Source organism: Vombatus ursinus, unplaced genomic scaffold (assembly GCF_900497805.2).
Source record: "Vombatus ursinus unplaced genomic scaffold, bare-nosed wombat genome assembly UNPS02006874.1, whole genome shotgun sequence".
Lineage (NCBI taxonomy): Eukaryota > Metazoa > Chordata > Mammalia > Diprotodontia > Vombatidae > Vombatus > Vombatus ursinus.
This window is the reverse complement of record NW_020946652.1, coordinates 9,110,405-9,132,266: the sequence shown is the minus strand read 5'-3', so window position 1 is coordinate 9,132,266 and position 21,862 is coordinate 9,110,405. Positions and strand designations below refer to the sequence as shown.

The following is a 21,862-nucleotide window of genomic DNA, read 5'->3' as shown; positions in this document are numbered from 1 at the left end:
TTTATTCTGATATGCGTCTTGTGGCTCAGACAGGGTTATGCTTTTCTCCGTGGCTCACCCCCAGGGGGCACACATACAGCTATAAAGTGCAGCCAGGGCAGGGGATGCTTGGGAGGCTGCACGAGCTTGAAATTCCATAGACATGAGACTGCATTTGTCAACTCCCACCAGGCCTTTGCACTAGGCCATCCCTCCTGCCTAGAATTCCCTCCCTCCTCCTCTCCACTCCCGGCTTCCCTGGCTTCCTCCAAGGCTCAGCTAAATCCCACTTCTCAAGGAGCCCTCCCTGGTCCCCATCCTCCCGACCCCCACCGCCCCGTGCCTGCCCTCTGAGAGGACACAATCTAGCCATATCTCACAAGTACCTTGTTACATTGTCTCCACAAAGGCAGGGACTGTGCTTTTGCTTCTGTACCCAGTGCCTGGCTTAATGCTTGTTCGACTTGACTGACTGACTGAGTGGCTGACAGAGGGAGTGACTGCCCCGCTGCCCCACTGACTCCTTCCCCCTAGGCATCCCAGAGGGCGGGCCTTGGGGAGCCCCTCCCAGACCCACCCTTTAAGGAGGGGCCTGAGGCGACTTGCTCTTCATTCTCCAACTGCTTGGACTCTTCTGGACTTCATCATGTCCCCCCCGCTCCTTTTAATGTGAGGGCCCCCATTAGCCTGGGAACTCCTTGAGGGCAGGGAGCCTTTGGCCTTCCTCTGTATCCTCAGCACTTAGCACAGTGCCTGGCATATAAATGGTGCTTGATAAGTGCTCCATGATGGGCTGGTGGAGGGGGAGAAACCCCAGATCCCCCAGACAAGGCTACCTGAGCTTTTCTTACCATGTCACCATCTGTAAGTGTCCCCAAAGCCTTTCCGAAGCTGCCAATCTGTGCCCCCCCCAGCAAGGGCCTCCCTCAGCTTCAGGCCTTTCCCCTCTTCTACCTCCCCTCCCCCCATCCCTTCCCAGCCCACTGGGTGATGCAAACAGAGGGGGCTTGAGGGAGATACACTTGCTGTCCCCAAGGGTACATACACAGGCCTGTCCTGAAAGCCAGCCCTGAAGGCCACCTAGCTGCACCCCACACAGCACCCCTGACTTCCAGGCTGGAGGCTCAGGCTCCTTCCCCTCTCATGTTCCCTCTGGACCACAGATACTCCACAAGCCCAGTGCTCAAAACTCCCATGCTGTCCCTACACACGCACTCACATACAGTGCATGTACACACATACACACGCATGCATAGATATATACACACATACAAACATATGCATGCACACACACTCACATACAGACATACATGCACACACATACAGAGGCACACACACATTCAAACACATGCATGCAGACATGTACACATGCACTCAAATATAGGCATATGTGTATGCACACACTCACATACAGACATACACACATACATACATGCACACACATACACATGCATACACACCCTCACATGCATATACACGCATATACACAAAAACTTACTCATGCACTTCATACTCATATTGCCACATATACATACATAGCCACCCACCACACCCTCACACACGCCAGTGCCCATGCTCACGTATGTTACCCCCAGACCCAGGGGGCTTGTCAGGCTGTGCACCACAGACCCTACAGTTTCCAGGGAGTGAGAACTAGGAGTGGCCAAAGGGCGGGTACGTGGCGGGCTGGAGAAGGCCACATTTTACCGGGGAGGTCCAGGATATTCTATGCCTGAGAAGAGGCACCTTCAAAGAGGTGAACTAGTACCAAAGGAGGCCAGCTGGCCATGGAGGGTGAGCGAGCCCTCGAGTGCACCAGCACCCCCAGGATGTGAGGAGAGCCCAGCGGCGGGCCTCAGCACATCGGGAGGTTCTTCTCTGGAGGGCATGGAGGTCAGCCAGGGCGATGAGGCCCGCACCCTTGTGGAGAGGGTCCATCCATGGAGGTGCCCTCAGATCCACTGAAGAAGCCTTCACCTCCCCATACCATGGCTGCCCAAAGGAGCAGCCTTGGAAAGGAGTCAAAGGCATCTCCGAGTACCTCAGCACCCCCATTACTGCTGGGACGCAAGGGGGATTTTGCAGGTGGCCACGGCCACCGGGGCCGGGCACTGACTCTTTTCTGAGGCATCGGATCCAGCTTTGCTCCCAGTGGCCCATCTCAGCTCCTGGCTGTGACCCTGCTCACGCTCTCACCAACACCAGCTCCTTTGTGCCTAACCCTGCTCCCACTGAGCCCCCACCTGGTCCCTGAGAGCTCTCTTTCTCCCAGTACTAGTGAGGGTCCGGACTATTCCATCAGCTCCTCAGACAGTGGCCACCTTCCACAGCTCTCACTCCCAGCACCCCTAGCTCCCATGCACCCCTAGTTCAGGGCTCCCTCCCTCCCTGGGAACACTGACTCAGCTCTCAGACCCTCCCAGCCTCTAGCACACCCATTCTACATCACTCACCCAGTAATTGCAGCCGCTCTGTCACAAATACGCCAGGACTGGCTCCCCCTACCCCACTGGACCAAGCTGGATTTCTGGCTCTTTTGGGGACTTGGGACAGCAGCTCAGGGGCAGCATCTTCTCTCTGGGATTCTTAGCCATGACCCCCTTCTCAATCTCTCTGCTGATTCAGATCTTGTCTTGTCATTCACAGCCCAGCTCGTCCTGGAAGCCTACTCTGACCCTCCCCCACCCCAGCCCACCCCCATCCCATGCTCACTTTCCTTCTGGCCTCTTGTTCCAGCCCATCAGAGCATGGGATTCAGTCCTGCCTCAAACTTCAGTCTATATGTGTGGGGGTCCTTCCTCATTATCAGTCTGCCCCAGGAGTGCCCAGACTCTAACCCCATACCCCACAAGGCTAAGCATAGGTGGGGCCTTAAGACAACATCAGTGGAGCATTCATTATTAACTGTACTGTTAAATGGGGCTGACTTCAAATCCTGCCTCAGACACTTGCGAGCTGTGTGACCCTGGGCAAGTCACTTCACCCTGTTTGCCTCAGTTTCCTCATCTGTAAAATGAGCTGGAGAAAGAAATGGCAAACCACTCCAGTGTCTCTGCCAGGAAAACCCCAAATGGAGTCACAAAGAGTCAGATATAATGAATAAACCAGGTTACACACCTGGTTCTCCTCAGGCACAGGCATGTTGTGGGTTAGCTAACATGCCCTGTTACAGCCACAAAGGCCAATGTGCTCCCAATCTATGTAGGGTAAATGTATGATGGCAACAAATGCCAGGAACCAGGGAGAGGGCTGGCTGGCAAAAGGCCCCAGGAGTTCAGGAGAGAGGCTGGTCAGGAAAGGGGAAATGAGCTAGGTTGGTGTTATACAGGGAGGGAGTAGAGGAGAAAGTCTGTCTGGTGGGCAGCATGGCCTGGGCAAAAGCAGGGAGGTAGTAAGTTGTAAGGATGTCCTGGAGTCATGAAACAATAGGATGGTTGAGGGAACTTCTGTAGGGTCTCACTCCCTGGCATTTATCCTGTATCTATAGGCCAGAGCCACAGGGGACAAGGAGGAGGAGGGAGCAGGGACGTGGGAAAGCCATGCTATAGAGTGAAGGAACATCTGGGGTGGAGAGAAGGTGGAGACGTGGATGGAAGACTGGCAGAGAGGCTAGTGCACAAGTCCAGGCCTGTGGGGGTGAGGCCTTGATTACAGCTGGAATGGGCAAGAAGAAGACCGATGGGAAAGAAAGGGGGCAGGGCCTTGGTTTCAAGCTGCTCTCCCGCTGGGGCTATCCGGCTCCGAGCCCCAGGAACAGAGAAGGTGGGAGCGGCGCTCAGTGGCCCAAAGAGAATGACCATGGGACCACAGTCCCCGAGGAGTGGGATACTGGAGAGAAGGAACCCCACCAGGGCAGGGGCAGGTGCCAGGAGAGGGTGGAGAAGAGGCTGCTGCTCCGGGAGGGCAGGGGCCACACCTCCCACACTCCAGAGGCACGTGGTCCACCCTTCTTTGTGGAGACTGAATGGACAAACGAGGTACTCCCCCATGAGCAATCTGGCACTGTCCAGGTTTGTTAGTGAGACCTAACCCATGGCTTCCATTGTCTGCTTTATTGACCAAGAACTGCCCCACCTGACCCCACTACACATCACAGAGGCTGCAACCCATTTCCTGGGGGCGGTGGCTCAGAGAGGGTCGCTAGTCCGGCACAGCAGCGGAGGACAGCCCAGGGTGGGGCCCTGGAGAATCAGGGCATTGGCTATATGGGAGCAGGATTTTGTCCCAGCCTCCTACAGTTTGAATGAAATTTAAGGAGGCTGACAAGGCCTCTAGCTTACTCTGCCTGTCTCCAAAGTCTTCACTCCCTGCCCGCCCTCCCTTCACTCACACTAAACTCCCCTCTCTACTTCCCCCCAGCCACGGAAGACCCTGGCTAACACTCCTTGTCCTAGGGCTGGCACCCAAGCTGGTAAAGTCTTATGTGCCACTGACGCAGACCCTGTCCTGGGGCTGGCACCCAGGCTGCCGGAGTCTTATGTGCCCACTGATGCAGACCCCGTCCTGGGGCTGGCACCCAGGATGGGACAGCCCAGCCCTACCTGCCCACTGAAGCCAATCCCATCCGGAGACCTGAGGAACTCGCTGTAGACTTGGTTGGCACGGGTGATGACCATGGCGACTGCGTCCTGATACTGGGGAGAGGAGATGGCCAGCAGGGGCAGGGCAGCCAATGGGATGTGGTCCTCACTGCCGCTCAGCCAATTCTCATCGTAGCTGTAGGGGTTCAGGCTAGAGGGAAAACACGGCAGCAGGCAGTCAGGGGCCCAGGCTCAGCAGGCTGGGCGAGTGGGGCTGAGAGGAGCTGGGGTCTTAGGCCCTGCAAGTCTTTAAGGAGCAAGGAAAGGGGAGAGACCCCCATCCCGAGCCCCACGTTCAGCTCTGCTGGAAAAGAGGAGATTCAGGCCAAAAAGGAGGGTATGGACCCTGCTTATGAGCAGAAACCCTCAGTGGCCAACATGGGGCAGAAGGCTCAGATGGTGAGCCTGTGGGGAGCTGGGAACAAGGGGCAGGGGGAGGCTTCCTGAAGCTGCAGCAGCAGCCTACAAGAGAGCCAGGCAGGAGGAGGAGAGGACAGCTCCGGGCAGCCAGGCTGATGGAGGGAGCAAAAGCATGGAGATGGAAAAAAGCCTGGCCTAGCCTGCCACGTGGGAGAGCAGGAGGCTGGGCTTCATGGGAAGGCCAGGGAGCTCTGGACAGTCAAAGGGCTCAGGCATTGGGGTACTGCTTTGGGCACAGGGTCTGGCTGTAGCCCATACATTAGGCTTCCAGGCTGAAACTGACTCAGACCCTGACCTGGCCTGGCCTCAGCTCAGGGCATTCTGGGAGGGGAAGCAGGCCTTGCCTGGCCCAAGAGCTGGGTGGCAGGGTCCCAGGGGAAGGAATCAGAGAGTGTTGAAAGAAAGACACATTTAAGAGCTTGAGCAAACGTACACCTGCACACATACAGATGGGCTGACACACGAGTTGTGTACATCTAAGTACATATATGTACACAGACACTCCAGAGACATACGGACTCCTCCTGTCCTGTTGGCTGGTTCAGCTGTGAGGAGGGCGTGGAGGGAATGCCATTGACTCCAGGGGCCAATGAGATCCCTAAGGCTGGGCAGCCTGGTGTGACAGGGGCATTCCAGAACCCAGGCCCAGAAAACAGAGTTCAAATCCCAGCTCTTCTCCTTGCTGTCTGGGTGGTCCTGTGCAGGCCTGGAGGCCAGGCTGAGGAGACCACCAAAGGACCAGTGGGGGCCTGCAGCCTCCTACTGCTTCTTGCCTCAAATTGCCACCACAGAGATGCTTCTAGAAGTTAACACGTCAGCAAACGTGTGGCCACAGCAGCGTCACACCCTGTGGGTCTAGGCTTTACTGGTGCACAGACGTTAGTCCCTGGGGGCCTTCACACACACACACACACACACACACACACACACACACACACACACACGCATGCACACACATGCATATATGCACACACACAGAGGTTCTTACAAACACAAAAGGCACAGACGCACATACACATCCATGCCAACACAGACACATATGTGCCTACGCTAGGAACACAGCGCACATGTAAACACACAGAAACACACACATGCACAGCCAGAGGCCAGCACATTCTACCTGTCCAAGCTGCCTCCCCACTCTCTTGCCCAAGCCCTCCTCTCCAGTCACTGGGGCTGGGCAGGAGCTGGTCCGACTCCCGGACTCCCAGTTTCCCACAAAGTGCCAGATCCCCTTAGCATCCTGAGCCCTCCCACCCAAGCCATCCTGTCTTGGGCACTTGGGCCAAGTTGAACCAGGCCAGGAAACAGAAATACCAAGTCATCCAATCCATTTACAAGCATTTATTAAGCACTTACTATATGCAGGGCATGGTGCCAGGTGCTGGGAATGATGACTTCTTGGCTCCTGCACCCACACAGTCTGGGGGCTTAGAGCCTGGGGGGGATTCCCACTGACAGGCCCCCCCCCAGAGTAACAGAAGCTGCAGGTTGAGCACAGATTGACTCCTAACCTGAGACGACCCCAGGGCCCTGAGGCCACCAGGTCCTGGTTCCTTCCTTGGATTCACCCACAACTGCAAGGGTTGCTGTCTCCCCTTTCCTTTTCCATTTAAAGCTCTGCGTCCTCCCTGCTCAAGGCAGGCCATCCACCGTGGGCTGACAGGAAATCTGGCAGCCCCAGGTGTTACACCTCTCCCTTCAGCCCAAGAGAGCCCAGCTTCCAGGTGACCACGTCCATGCCAGGCTGACTCACACCGGGTTGGCAGTCCCTCAACCCCCACCCCTAGTCACACCTCCCCAATTTTGTTCTTGGGACACTGATTGGAGGAAGTCAGTGGTAGTTCTGTGCCTTTCTCCTCAGCACATTTCATCGTGGTGGACTCCGCCTGAAGGTTCACCAACCTCCCCCGGCTTGTGGATTGCTGTGGCTGCCCTCCAATGCGGTCCCCGGCCCTCCCAGATGTGCTCACTTCAAACTGGGTGAGCCCACCCTCTCTGCCTTTATTCAAGTAATGGATAAAGAAGAGAAGCTGCCTAGAGCCTGGCCCAGACACCTTGGTATTGTTTGTCCTGGAAGAGGACCAGTGACATCATGGGTTGGTGTCTTGACTCGGGCGTGATTTGGATTGAAGCGAGGCAGAGTAGCACCACCTCACTCTCTCCTCCAGTCATTGGAGTCAGGGAGGGGAGACAAGAGTCAGGAAGATGCAGTGGAGGACTTTGGCCTTTCTACATCAAGGTCCTTCCCGGGTCTCAGTTTATCGGAGGCCACGCCCATTCAATGAGTAAGGGCTCAGTAAGTCTTGAGACAAAGGGCAGCTAGGTGGCGCAGTGGATAGAGCACCAGCCCTGAAGTCAGGAGGACCTGAGTTCAAATCTGACCTCAGACCAAACACTTGACACTTACTAGCTGTGTGACCCTGGGCAAGTCATTTAACCCCAAATTGCCAAAAATAATAATAATAATAATAATAATAATTCAAAAAGAATTGAGATAGAAGATGGCCCAATTGTCCATCACAAAGAGGGGAAGTCTGGGAGGGGGAGACCCTGTTAGGTCAGAACAGGAAAGAATCGCTATTTATGCCACATATTGCTCTTCTAAGCCATGTAGATCCAGAACAATGAGCCACAGACTTTGGCAATGGGGGCTGTCAATGGTTGGCCAGCCAAGGAAAGCCAGCAGGACCTGGATTTAAAGGTGGAGTCAAGTAGCTCCAGGAGAAACACAATGGGCTTTGAAAAGCCTGTCTTTCCAGAGCTATATTTCAAGAAATCAAGAGTGAAAACCAAGCAGAACAAGAAGCAAACTGCCCCAGCTTTTTGAAAATGATAATAAAAATAAGTAGATGAAAATTAGAATAAAGAAATAATCTAGCCTCCAAACCCCTACATATCTTATGACACATTAGCAGCCCAAAATCGTGTTCCTATGGACAGAGCACCCACAGGAAAGGGTGTGGTGCCCCTAGACCCAGGCACCCGCTCCCAGCTCCACCACCTCAGGCCTTCTCCCACCCTAACAGACCCCTGCTCCTCAGATCGCAATAAAATAGGCAGAACAAAACATTATTACTAATGATTTATACAGCCAAGGGTAGGGAGGTGGTGCAGCGGATAGAGCCCTGGGCCTGAAGTCAGGAAGACCTGAGTTCAAATCCAGCCTCAGACACTTACTAGCTATGTGACCCTGGGCAGGTCACTTCACCCTGTTTGTCTCAGGTCCTTATCTATAAAATGAGCTGGAGAAGGAAATGACAAACCTCTCCAGTATCTTTGCCAAGAAAACCCCAAATGGGGTCACAGAGAGTTGGATACAAATGAAAACAGCTAGATAACTATACAGCTAAGTAAATGTTCCTTTGTTTGTATGGAATATGGGAACATCTGAACACAGCTAAATTAAGCTGACCCATTGTCCTGGAAGATGTGGTGTGAAAGTGAGGGTCACTGGTATTGCCCACCCAGGTCCAGCCCTCACATCCACTGAGGACAAGGCAGGCACACCCTAAAGCCAGGGAGGCCATGTGGGAAAGATGAAAGGGTATGATGAGTTAGGGTGGTGACAAAGATTCTGGCCTGACACTCCCCCACCAGCTCCTCCCCATGGTGTCCCTGGGCTCTGCAGCACTGCCAGCCTAGAAGGCCAGAAGAAATGTCCCCACTGGAGGCCTCTGCTCCATAGACCAGGGTGCCCAGCGCCCCTTGCCATCTCCTACCCAATCCCCACCAGGATTGGGCTTCCAGAGGAAAATTCACTCTAAAAATGGGCTAAGTGCCTGTTGCAAACTGAGTGAGAGGCCAAGCTTAGGTAAGACAAGGCCTATGCCCTCAGGGAGCCCACAGACTCATTGGACTCATCCAAGACCCCATCCCAGAGAATGGCAGTGCTCAGGAGGCCAGCTAAACTGCCTGAGGTAAGCACTGGGGCATCAGGGAGGACCCTAGGGAAATGGTGGAATTGGGGATGGGCTCTAAATGATGGTACAAAATTAGGCAAAGAGGGGAAGAGAGGCCATGGGAGGAATTGGGAACTGAGCCAAGGAACAGCCAGGACCGCTCAGGGAAGCTCAGGGAAGCAAGCTCTCCAGCCCACAGCAGCCCAGCGAGTGTGCACGAGAATGGTTACGAGATGAGGCTGGAAAGGGAGGTTGGGCTCAGACCGTGGAGGGCCTGCAGACAGGAGCAGCAAAGCCAGCTCTGTGGGCAGTGGGAGTCAAGGGCACTGATCCTTTCTCTGGGAAGGTGCCCAGCAAGAGTAAAACCATCCTGGGCAAGACATTGGTCCCCTGTGCCTCCCATTCATTTGGTTGGGAGACCCTGAACCTGGAGAGCCTGCTGGCCGCAGGCACACATAAGAGTGTACCTCTTGAGTGCTAGAGAGTTTGGTCCCGGGGCTAACGAACGAACATGACATGGGAGAGGAAACAGCAGTTCAGGCGATTACTGACGTTGAGGGTTGGAAAGGAATGTCACACCTGACAAGTGAGGCGAGCTCCTCACAGGGTCCGCAGCCCGGGCCAGTTGCCTGCAGTTGGCTCCAGTTGTCCTTCCTCCTCCACCCATCACTGCTGGTCCTTCCCCTGGGCCAGTCAGACCACGTCTTGTCTCTCCATGCCAAGACCACTTGTTAAATTCTTAAAGAAAACAGCTATCATGCCTGCCCTCCTTCCAGCCTCCAAGCTAAAGGTTTCCCCTTCCTTCAAAAGAGTTTCTGTGTGTGTGTGTGTGAGTGTGTGTATGTGTGTGTGTGTGTGATAGAGAGAGAGAGACAGAGAAAGACAGAGAGAGAGAGAGAGAGAGAGAGAAAGGAGGGAGAGGGGGAGGGAGGGAGGAAGGGAGGGGGGGAAGAGAGAAGGGAGAGACAGAGAGAAGAGAACAGAGGGAAAGATAGAGAGATGGAGGAAAGAGAGAGAGAGGAGAGAGACAGATAAAGGGAGACAGAGAGAGAGAGAGGAGAGAGAGAAAGAAAGAAGGGAGAGGGGAGGGAGGGAGGAAGGGAGAGAGAGGGGAGAAGAGAGAAGGAAGAGACAGAGGCAGGAGACAGAGAGAAGAAACATAGAGACAGAGGGAGACAGAGAAACGGAGAAAGAGACAGATAGAGGGAAACAGAGAGAAAGAGAGAGAGAGAGAGAGAGAGGAAAAAGAAGAGGGAGAGGGAGAGTGGGGGGGGGAGGAGCGCCCATGTTTGCTCTATCCTTCTCAAAGGATCTATGGCTCAAAGCCTGAACTTTTGGCTAAGAGACAGCAGAGCCCACTCTTCCTCTCATGGGTTGGAGACAGCAGCTCCTCAGCTAAGGACTACAGCTGAACCCAGAAGCTATAAGCCCAGAGAAACTCCATAACCTTGTACCCAGGAAAGCCAGGGACAAAATCACAACAGAGCCCCATTCCCTGTGACTGTTGGAGCCCAGTAGTGGGTCGGCGGGGGCTAGCACCTGCTGCGCCAAATGGCCATGCTGTCTCCCCAATGAAATGGAAGTTTCTGGAGGGCAGGGACTGGGTCATCTTTGGCATTGTGGCCCCAGTGCTGTCCAGTGAAGGAGAGGCCTGACCCTTAGCCTGAGGCCCAGAGGCCAGAGCCAGGAGCAGTGAATAGAATGCAGATTTGTATCCCTTCTTTATCTAAGAAGTCCTGTCCAATGGGCAATGTTAGCACAGCACTAAGGGGAGGATGTACTTCGGTAAAGATCGATGCTGTCAAAAATGTGTCGATAAATCCTAAAACTTCACCTTGTTTGATTCTGCCCAATGCACTAGCCTGCCAAGGTCGTTGGGAATTCTACCACTGCCATCCAGTGGGTGGCACTCCTTCAGCTTTGGGCCACCTGTGCCTTTCTCCAAGATAGAAGGCACAGGGTCCAACAAAGATCACTGGAGCACTCCACTGGAGACCCGCTTGCCAGCTGACCCAACCTATAATGACTGACTTTTCTTGGCACCTACAGTCACTCGGTTCAGATCCCCTCTGACTGTCCTCACGTCAAGCCTGCATCTCGTGAGCATGAGTTCAGGAAGACCATTCAGATCTCTGGTGTGGGAGTGTAGCATTTCAGCTGGCTGAGCCTGGACCAGCTGTGCCATGGTTAGACCCCTGTGCTGCTGCTGAGGCCCTCCCTGGTGAGGATGAGAGGAGTCTTGGAGCCCACACAGGACAGCCAGGAGTAAGCCTGATGGGCAAGAAGCATCCCTCCTTTCTTCCTTCCTTCCTTCCCCCCGTCTGTTGGAGCTGACTGCCGGACCAACTGTTTTGTCCCCGAGAGCCCACTCCAGAAGACAGCACTTCAATTACTGCCCAAGCTTCTGATTCTCCATGGAGGGGATCCCGCCCTTGGTGGTTTCTTTCAAGGTTTAATGTACAATTAATCAATTGTTAATTAGCTAATTAGTTAACTATTAATTAAGTATGCATGGAGTTCAGTGAGGCTAAGTGCCCAGATCCATCCCTAGGGCTTTAAGAGAGAGGCCAGCAGCTGCACGCCTGCCTGCCTGCCTGGCTTTCTGGGGCCCTGGTCACCAGCTCTTGGGCTAAGGCTCTTCCTGACCCAGGTAAGGAAACAAGGGGTGGGGGTAGGGTGGCAGGAGTCTAGGAAGAGGGTGCCAGATTTCCCAGGTTCCCAACGTCTGGGCAGGCAGAGCCGCCAGAAGATGGGGCATCTTCCCCAAGCCTGGGGACACAGAGTGTTAGGGGGGAATGGACGGTGTCACCTACAGGCCTTAGGCACGCTTGAGGTCTGGGGCCCTTCCCTCATTTTTGTGAACAGAGACTGACGTGACAAGGCCCCCACCTCTGGCATTCTCTGACCTGCGCCCACCCCTAGAATGGGAGAAATCTAGAGTTAGAGGAAAGTGATGGGGGATGGGAGGCGCTGTCTGTCCCCTCCCCCCAGGCTCCAGCCCATCCTTCTGATTACACTGGGCTCTCTCCAGCTCCTTCTGGGCCTACCTCCTCACCTCATCTCATCTCACCTCTGTCTTCCGCTGATGTCCATGTGTGTGTGTGTGTGTTTGTGTGTGTGTGTGTGTTTGTGTGTAAATACGTTTGTGTACACTATGTATGTGTGAGTGTACATGCGCTTGTATGAACACGTGTATATGTGTGTATACACATGCTTATATGTACACGTGTATGTGTGCACATGTGCTTGTGTATAGATGCTTGTGTACATGCATGTGTGAGAGTGTATATGTGCTTGTATGCACACATGTATGTGTGTCTGTGTGCATATGTGCTTATATGCACATGTGTATGTGTGTACATGTGTCTGTGTGTGCTGACGCTTGTGTACATGTCTGTATGTGTGTGAGTATACATGCACTTGCATGAGCATGTGTATGTGTGGGTGTGCTTGTATATGCATGTGCTTATATGTACATGTGTGTGTGCATATGCTTGTATATACAGATGCTTGTGTACATGCATGTACGTGTGTGAGTGTGCGTGCGCTTCTATGCGCACGTGTATGTGTGTGCATGTGCTGGTGTACAAGCACGTGTGTGTGTGTGCATAGGCATATAAAAGGGGGTAAGTGAATGAGGGGGGCTGTAAGCCAGACCTCTAGATGACCCCAGGGACTGGCCCAGAAGTTTATCTACCACCCTTCGTGTGCCATCACAAGATGTGAAGGAACAGCCCCAGCAGGTCTCCCCACAAACTCCCCAGGACAGATGAAAAGAACCTGCCTCAGGCAGGGGTAGGCTCACACACTTCACCCAAGGCTAACTTAATTGGCTCCACCTCTGGATGGGGTCGGGCATTTCTTTGTTTCAGTTGGGCTAAATTCATCCCTTAAATTAAGCCCCCTGGGAGCCCAGCCCCAGCCAGTGTGACAGCAGAAATGGGAGAGGGGGGAGGCAGAGTGCGATCTTCCATGGGTCTTGAAGGAGGACCCAGAACTGCCAGGGAGGGAGGGAAGAAGGGAAGAGGGAAGGAGGGAGGGAGGGAGGGAGGGCATGGTCTCCATTCAGACTGAATCACAGCCCACAAAGCCTTGTACCCTGGTCTCCTGGCTCACAGGTCCAGACCCTTAAGGAGAAGCCCCAGCATCAGTACCCTGGGGAGTCCCAGGCCCCTGGAGGGTCTGAGGGTACCAAAGCTGAGCCCAGTCCCTGGGGATGGCTTCCATTGGAAGGATCAAGCAGCAGCAGGTTGGACTCCACAGGGATGGTCTGCCACATTGGTCAGCCAGAACACTGTCGGGGGATGGGGGGGTGTAGAATAGCCAGGCTGCTCTGGTCCGGGCCTGTCACCCCGCTACCCCAGTGCACAGGCTTCCCCAGTACGGTGCTCACTGTGGCCCATGAGGCCAGTTACAGTCACAGATGCCAAAGGGCCTGCCTAGCAGCTAATTCCAAGCCTTCCCAAATTGACCCCCCCATTGCAGGAGACTTCCAGATACAAAGGAGTCACGTGTTCTCCTGTGGCCCCAGCCTCTACCTTCCCTGGCACATCCAGTGTTTGGCACCTTCAGAGAGCAGGGCTGGGGCAGATAAAGTCTCTCTGAAGACAGTCTGGAAGATGCCCTCCAGACTAATATGGGGAGATGGGCGGTGGGTCCTGCTGGGCAACCTCCAGAGGATCTCCTGGCTCCTGCTGGTGGCTGATAGGGCCCAGAGCATGCACTGTCTCAGCCGGGACACCCACACACCCGCCTCTGCCTGGGGCAGCAGATGGCAGATACCCAGTGCACCACAGGGCCTGGGTCCGTCCTCCCCAGGGAACATCCGCTCCCCAGATTCCTTCCTTTCTGCTCTCTCCTGGACACCGATGTCCCCACCCTCCCATCCCACCAGGAACCTCCTGTCTCACTGCCTCTCTCCTACAGGAATGCTGGCCCATTGGTGCCCAGTCAAAGGGACAACTTCCCTCGAATCATGAGACACATACATGAATACTCCCTTCACACCCATTTCACCAGTGGACAGATGAGAACAAAGGGCCCATCCTTGTGTACGGAGGGATCTCAGAGTCCCTGGGCCATGGTGAGAGCCCCTCTCAGCTACTCACAGCCCAGACTGGCAGTGACGGTGGGGTCAGACGAGTGCTGAAGCGAGGGGACAGATACACGTGTGCACAAAATTGAGACCAGACAGACAGTTGGAGCTGCATACCCACCCACATCTATGCCCGCACTGCAACCACACCCAGGCACGGTGGGGCCAGGCCCATAGCATCGCAATGCCAGCCCAACTTACTTGGAGATGAGAGAGAAGGCCTGGGAGCAGATGGCTGGGCAGGGCACGAACTGTGTGAGGACACGGCCCAGAGCCGCGGGGAAGTGGGCGCGGGTCACCTTCTCCAGCACTGAGCTGAAGGTGTGGATGTCAGCCGCCTTGCAGCCTGGGTCTCCACTGCCTGTGTCCAGGATGTTCCCTCCATGCAGAACCAGGAGGAGGACGTGCGTTCTGCAAGCCCGCTGCTGAGAGCTTCCCTGGAGGAGAGAGGGGCAGGTGAGGAAGACTGCCCGGCATGGCCAAGGCTCCCAGCTCTAGGCCCCGCCCTCCCTGCCCTGCCCCAGCCCTCAAGAAGCTCGTAGCCTTGGAGAGGAGACCGGCCGAGCCCACAGCATGGCTGGAATGAGAAGAACAACATTTCAGGAAGGAGAGGTCACTCCTAACCGGCGGAATGGGGGTCAAGGAAAGCCAGAGGGCAGTGCTGAGGCTGGACCTCAACAGGGGGAGAGGTGAAGGGAGGTAAGCTAGGCCTGGGGCGGTCAGCAGAGAGCAGCACAAGTTTGGGGAGTTTAGGGGGCAGCTAGGTAGCACGGTGGATAGAGCACTGGCCCTGAAGTCAGAAGGACCTGAGTTCAAATATGGCCTCAGACCAAACACTTGACACTTACTAGCTGTGTGACCCTGGGCAAGTCACTTAACCCCAATTGCCTAAAAACAAAAAGAAAAGAAAAAGAAATAGAAATGGGGAGCCATGGAAAGTTCAGGAGGAAGGGAGTGGATCATAAAATCAGTGAGTGACCTTGGATGCCAGCTGGTCCAAGGCCTTCCTTTTATAAGAGAGGAAACTGAGGCCAGGCAGTCACACAGGGAGTAAATACCAAGGATGGATTTGAATTCAGGTCCTCTGACTCCACAGCATCTCAATGACTCCTCACCTGACCTGAACTTTAGTACAATTATTTTGATGGTGCCACAGATGAATTAGAGATGGCAGAGAGTGGAAAGGGAGATCTGTTAGGACACCATAGAGGAATCTAGGTGAAAGGCAGTGAGGTGAACTAAGCTGGCAGCCTGAGAGGGGATTGCATTAGGGTCCACCTTCAAAAGATCCTGGGCAGCAGCAGAGACATGGGGGCTCAGGACTAAGAGGGAAAAAAGGTTCTGAGGTCTAAATGCTCAGTGACTAGGGAAGGGGAGGGGACAGAAGGGAGAGAGCTGAGGCCAGGGAGGGGCCAGGGAGGGCATTCCTCCCCACCACTGGAGGGCTTGCCTTCAATCCCTTAGCTGATCCCACTGCCTGGCTCTGCCTGGCTCTGTCTCTGCCTGTCTCTGTCTCTGCCCAGTCCCCTTGTCTCTCTGCCTGTCTCTGTCTCTGTCTCTCTCTAGCCTCCTCTTCCCTTTGTGTCTGTCTCTGTCTCCCTCCAGCCCCCGCTTCTCTCTGCCTGTCTCTGTCTCTGTCCAGTCCCTTCCTCTCTCTGCCTGGCTATGTGTCTGTCTCTATCTCCCTCCACCCCCAACCCCCCGTTCAGCTGACATCTCTCTGCAAATGGCTACCAGCTCCATCTCCCAGGGCCCCATCACCAGCTGCCTGCTGAACACCCCCTGTCATGGCCCTCTGGCACTTCAGACTCAATACGTACAAAACAGAGCTCTTGGTCCTCTTGTGATGGCTTAGGCTGGAGCCAGCCCTCATCACTGGACTCCTGCAGTTACTGCCTCCTTCCCCATCTCCCTTCCTCCAGTCCCTCCTCCCTTTAGTAACCAGAAAAATCACCCTAGAGCCCAAGCCTAGGCATGTTCATAGCCTGTCTCCAGAGCTTGCCACCCAGGGGAATAAGTGCGCGCTTTTCCCATTTGGGCTGAGGTTTGTACATTTGTAAAATGGGGGTCATAGGCATACCCCACCTCAGGCATGTGATGAGAAGCTCTTTGTGAGTTTTGTGGGAAGTGAGCAATCATGTCCTCTCCTGCCTTCAAGCATGCTGTGGCTCCCCAGTGCCTCTAGAATCAACTATAGACTCCACAGATTGGCATTTAAGGGTCTTCACAAAAGATAAAGAGCCTTTCTGCATCGGGGATCTCACAGGGCAGGCATTAAGCCCCTCATTACTGTAGCCTCCCCCCCATAACTCCTCTCTGCAGTATGACTGGGGCCAGGGAAAGCCAGCTGAGGGCAGGACGGCTCAGTTGGTCCCCTGCTGCTAAAACATTCTTGGGAAAAGAGAGTCGGAGCCTGGCCCCCAAGAACAGAGTCCTGCCTCAGATCCTCCTGCCATCTGCTCTACCGTTCACATTTGCAATGCAGGACCTGCAGGACCACCTACCTCAGCGTCTTCATGGATCTCAATGCTGCCTTGGGCTGGAAATTTCTGTCTTCTCAAAGAAACTCGGTATAATTCTCCTGTGTGGAGGGGAAGAACAAATATGGGAGAAAAGAAGACTAATCGTCACTGCTCACACATCGCACTTTGTGGTCTGTTTAGGAAAGGGGTTACCTCTGTGATTTATCCCTCCAACCAACAGCAGAGGGTTCTCCCACTCAGGAAAGTCCAGGCTCTCTGTGGTTCTCAGAGAGCTGTCTATCTCCATCCCTTAGCTCTGTGGTTCTCAAAGTGTGGTCCATGGACCACAAGGTCAAATCTATTTTCCTAATAGTTCTACAACTGAGCTAAACAAAAGCTCTTTGGGGTCGTCAATAATTGTTAAGAGTGTAAAGGGGTCTTGAGATCTCAAATTGTGAGCATTGCTGCCCTGACTCTAGTTGGGGGCTCATATTCAGACCTCTGGGCTACCCAAAGGCAGCCCCCAACCCCAACCCAGAGCTCTGGCATGGCAGACCGTGTCATCCTTCGAGGCATCTGCCAGCACTGGCAGGGCCAGCCTTTTGTGAGGCGAGAGGACTGAGGGGGCCTTCCTGAGGTGCCAGATCTGTCATACACATCTCAGTGGACACCTCCCTGATATACTGGCCATACTGTCTTGTGCAGACTCTCTGTCCCCCCCCCCACTCAAATTTCACTGTACATTCATTGAGGACCTACTAAGGGCACAACTGCCCCTTCCCTATCCCATCCCAGGATTACTCTGGGAGGCACACAGAGGCCGCAACAGTCCTCAGGATTACCAGCAGTAGCCACACAGCCCTGGTCTAGATGGGAGTAGAAGAAAATGGAACTAGAGAGGAAGTCATGCTGTCCGGAGGGAAGGAACCCCCATCCTCCTCACCGCTATTGCCATCCCAGTCCTCTCTGCCTGGGACAGAGTCCCCTGGCCACAGTCTTGCATATGTTTGTTTCCCTCTACTTGGAACCCCCTTCCCCATGCCTCATCATGCTGTGGAGTGACCCTGGGGGCCCGAAGGCCCATAAGACAGGGCTGTGAGGCTGTTGCCCAAGACTCCTCCCTGGAGAGTTGACCACCAGGCAGTCTGTGGGTGAGCTGTGGAGCCACTGGATTCTGGGCCAGGTAAAGGAGGGGATGCCCCTCACAGAGGAAGAACCGCCAGACAGACAGCCCCATCTGAGCAAGAACCAAGGGGTCTGGCCATGCAGTAGGGGTCCAGCTGTCAGAAGCTGATGTCTCCACCAGGGGACATCCTCCTTCCTGGGGTAGCCGACAAGACCACTGCTATGATGCGATGGGCTGACATATCTCCCACACTTGAGTGTTACAAAATGCTTTCACTGGAACAACTTTGAGAGGGAGGTAATGCAGAGTCATCACCCCAATTTACAGGTGAGGAAACTGAGGCAAACAGTAGCAGCGGTTTGCCCACCATTATACACTTAGTAAGTGTCTGAGGCCAGATTTGAAATCATGAAGCTGAGTCCTCCTGACTCCAAGCCTGGTGCTCTGTGCACTATGGCGCCCCCTAGTTAACCCAAGCACTGTATAACTGTCAGTTATTCTAATTATTATTATTCTAATTATTATTATTATCCCTGGCCTGTACACCTACTTTCTCATGGCTGTAAAAGCTTATAAGAATGGCCTAAATACACATTGAGGGTATCCTTGATGAAAAGGCCAGAGGAAATCAGATGGGTTGTTATAGTCCTTTCTACAGAAGACTGTATCTTCACAGTCACACTACTAATGTCCTAAATCCTGAACCAGACATTCTAGGCCTTCTACAGGCTGGGCCCACCTGCCCCATTCAGACTGGTCACCCACAACTCACTTGCACCAGGCTAATGCCCACGTCTGCCACGTTGCTTAGGGTTTGGCTCCTCTGCCAGCCCAGCTCTGCCCCCCATCTGCTGCCCAGGTCTGGCTCAGGGCACTGGTTCAGGACAGCCTTGCTCTCACCCGCCCCCCACTCCTACCTCTTCACTTGCTCAGCAGAGAGCCATCTCTACCCACAGGAGGAGGGCTCATACCCAGCTTCTAGCTGAGGAAGGTGGGCTGCAGAAGCACCCAGATCAGGGCTCCCTCCAGCCACCAAGTGGACCCTGACACTCAATAGTGAGCTTGCCATCTGCTCAAGGACGTCAGCCTTGGCTTGGTCAGGAAAGGGGGTCCCTGGGGCAACCAGAGGTTAAAACTAGATAGGTAAAGGGCACTTTTGTCTGGCGTTCTCACCCTTGACAACCCTACCATGAGGCATTATTACAAACAGAAATTCAACCAAGAAATGCCTGAAGTGGGATTTGAACATGATCTCCACACCAGAGGGCTTCACTGTCCCCTCTCTGATACCCCGGATCCTCACCCTGGTAGAGCTGCCCTCCCCAGAATGACACCCTCCAGCTGTAAGAAGGGCTATCTTTGCACATTTTAATCACAGCCTTGGGAAAGCACAAATTGTGTCTACCATTCCCCTAATTACCAGTGCATCACAACGCGGGGTCCTCGGCTGGGAAGAAAGGGAGTGAGAGAGGGAAGAAAGAAGCCTCTGACCCAGGGCCAGGGACCCCCTGCCTGAGCTCAGGACCCTCCCTCAGCTGCTCTCTCTGCACCACACTGCTCCCCGCCACCGCCCTTGGCTTAATTGTCCTCACCCCCCATGCCTCCCCATCTCTGAATGCAAACCCAGGCTCTCTCTGCATGCTACCTCCTCCCCTGCCCTGGGCTTAATTGTCCTCCCTGGACAGACAGATGCCTCCTGCAGGTTCTCTCCTGACCGCCTCTCTGTCATCTGACTATGTGTTCCACGAGCTTCTCAAACTCAAAATGTCCAAAGCAGGACTCAACATCCTCCCCCACCTAGATTCTGTCCACCTCCAAACGTCGGCAAGGCCACCTGCTGATCCCCCAGGCTCACGACTTCCTCCCAGGCAGCGTGGGGTGGTTCAGTAGATAGATCACTGCTCCTGGAGTCAGGAAGACCTGAGTTCAAGTCCAGCCTGAGATTCTTACTAGCATGCTGACCCTGAGCAAGTCACTTAACACCCTGTCTGCCTTAGTTTCCTTATCTGTAAAATGGAGATAATAACATCTTTCTCCCAGGTTTGTTGTGAAGCCCTTTGCCCAGTACTTGGCACATAGTAGGCATTTAATAAATGTTTATTCCTTCCCCTCTCCTTGACTTTTCCCTCTCCCTCGCCCCCAGAAGTGGTCAGTTGACAGAGAGCTCCCCCCCCCCCCCCCCATCCCCTTCCGACCCTCACATGGCCCTCCTATCTAGTTCAGGTGCAGCCGGGTCTCCACTGCGCTCCTAGCTCCTCTCCCTCCCGAATCCATCCTCTCCCCACAAGCCAGAATCATCTACCTGAAGCTCAAGTCTAAGCCTCCCCCTCCCTGTTTCAGAACCTTGAATGGCGCCTATAGGGTAAGATGAAAGTCCTTCCCAGTGTGGCTCCAGCCCAAACTTCCAGACCTTGACTGCTCCCGGGACTGAGCGCTCAGTCTGGCAAGGTTATCTCATGTCCTCCTCCCAAAGGAATCCTTCCCTGGTCCTTGTGGCTGCTAGAGAGCTCATCAAATCACTTGGTTAATACTTATCTATTTACAGTTACACTCCTTCCCCTCTCTCCCCTCCCCATATGTAAGTGCCTCAAGGGCAGGGCCTGTTTTCCCTCGTTGTCCCCAGCATGTCCCAGAGCTTGGCACATCATACAGTAGGTGCTTAATAAAGTTTGTTGGATTGGAAGAGATTATGAATGAAAAGCTCTAGTTAGTAAGGGCCTAGCATGTACCAGGTTCTGGGCTAAGTAAGCCTGGGGATCCAAAGATGAGAGGGGGGGAAGGAAGGAAGAGTGAGGGAGGAAAAGAGAGACAGACAAAAAGAGAAACAGACAGAGACAGAGAGAAACAGACAGAGAGACAGATAGAGAGAGATTGAGAGACAGACAGAGAGAGACAAAGAAAGACAGACAGAGAGACAGAGAGAGAGAGAGCTAGAGAGGGAGAGGGAGGGAGAGAGAGAGGGAGAGGGAGAGAGCCTGAGAGACAGACAGAGACAGATAGAGAGAGAGACAGAGACAGAGTCAGAGTGGCTTGCAGAGAGACAGAGGAGAGAGAGAGACAGAACTAAAGGGGAGAGGGAGAGAGCAGATGGGGGGGAGGGAAAAGAGAGGAGAGAGGGGGGAGGGTAAGGGAGAGAGAGAGAGGCTGCCCTCCAGGAGCTGCCATTCTATGCCCCAGAGCACAAGGGGAGATCTGGCCAGACACATGGGCCTACGTTGGGAGGCCTTCCTCTACTTCCCCCCTGCCCCAGCCTGTTGCGCCTAGACTTTGGGTACCAAAGACCTCTCCAGGCCTAGAGTGCTCAGGAGCCCCAGGGAAGCCAGCACTGAGGGCCCCAATGCCTCCCTCCCCAGTACACCACCCTCCAGCTCCCAGACCTCGGCCTGAGAAGCGACACCATGGAGGCGTGAGCATTCCCTCCTCAAGCCTGGCTTCCTCCCCCTTCTCACCCATCAGCCCTGGCTTTAATACAGAAGTTGAATCCTATGGGAAGAAGCGGTATGAGGGGAGGAGGAAGGGGGAACTGCTCCCCACTCCACTCCAGTGACCCCGGCTCCCCGCACCCCCATTCAAGGTCATACACAGGAAGTCGATAAATGGGGGAGATGTGGAAAAGCGGTAAATACGATCCTTCTCCACCCTCCTCGGCTGCCCGCCCCCACTTTGATTCAGGAGCTCAATCCGACTGGAATGTGCCTGCGTGGGGAATGGGGAGCAGGGGGTACAGAGCCCCTTTTTGTTACAATGGCTGCAGCAGATGGGGGGGGGCAGGGACAGGGGAGGAGGCGGGGCTATGCCCCCTCCCCCCGAGGCTGTTAATTCCACACCCGGACACAGCGGTCAAAGCGCAGCAGGTCGCTTCACCCAGCCCCAGTGGGATGGGGATGGCGGGCCGGCACTGACGTCTGAGGCCGCATCCAGTCCCCAGGGAAATCACCGCTCTTCCTGCATCTGCTCCCCCTCGGCCGCGGCTGCTCGGACTGACTTAATCCGTCAGGACAAATGTGTTCCCACAGCACTGACAGCATATGTTGTCAATTAGGAAACGAAGATACACCCTAACAGACCCTGGGGGCTCTCCCAGCCTCGTCTGCAGAGGAGAGGAGACGGACATGCGCAAAGATGGCTCCAGTATGGGGGGAGAGCGGGTGGGGGGTCTCAGGGGGTTGGGCTCGGAGCCGAGGCCAAGGGACTCCCTGGGAGCCCGTGGGCTCAGGTGGGACCAAGGCCTTCCACCCGTGGGACAGAGGAGACAGAACCAGAGAGAAATGAAGAAACAGGGGGCAGACCCCCCCCCC

General features: G+C 54.6%; 1 protein-coding gene across 1 annotated transcript in view; it reads right to left on the bottom strand.

Annotated features, from left to right (window-relative positions):
* PITPNM3 (PITPNM family member 3) overlaps positions 1 to 21,862 on the bottom strand; it is a 96,886-nt gene that overhangs the window by 20,458 nt on the left and 54,566 nt on the right. The window contains exons 4-6 of the mRNA XM_027848705.1: positions 16,481 to 16,557; positions 14,178 to 14,413; positions 4,521 to 4,710 (exon numbers count right to left, since the gene is read on the bottom strand). Coding sequence (XP_027704506.1) covers positions 4,521 to 4,710; positions 14,178 to 14,413; positions 16,481 to 16,557 — 503 coding nt within the window. The remainder of the gene's footprint in view (positions 1 to 4,520; positions 4,711 to 14,177; positions 14,414 to 16,480; positions 16,558 to 21,862) is intronic.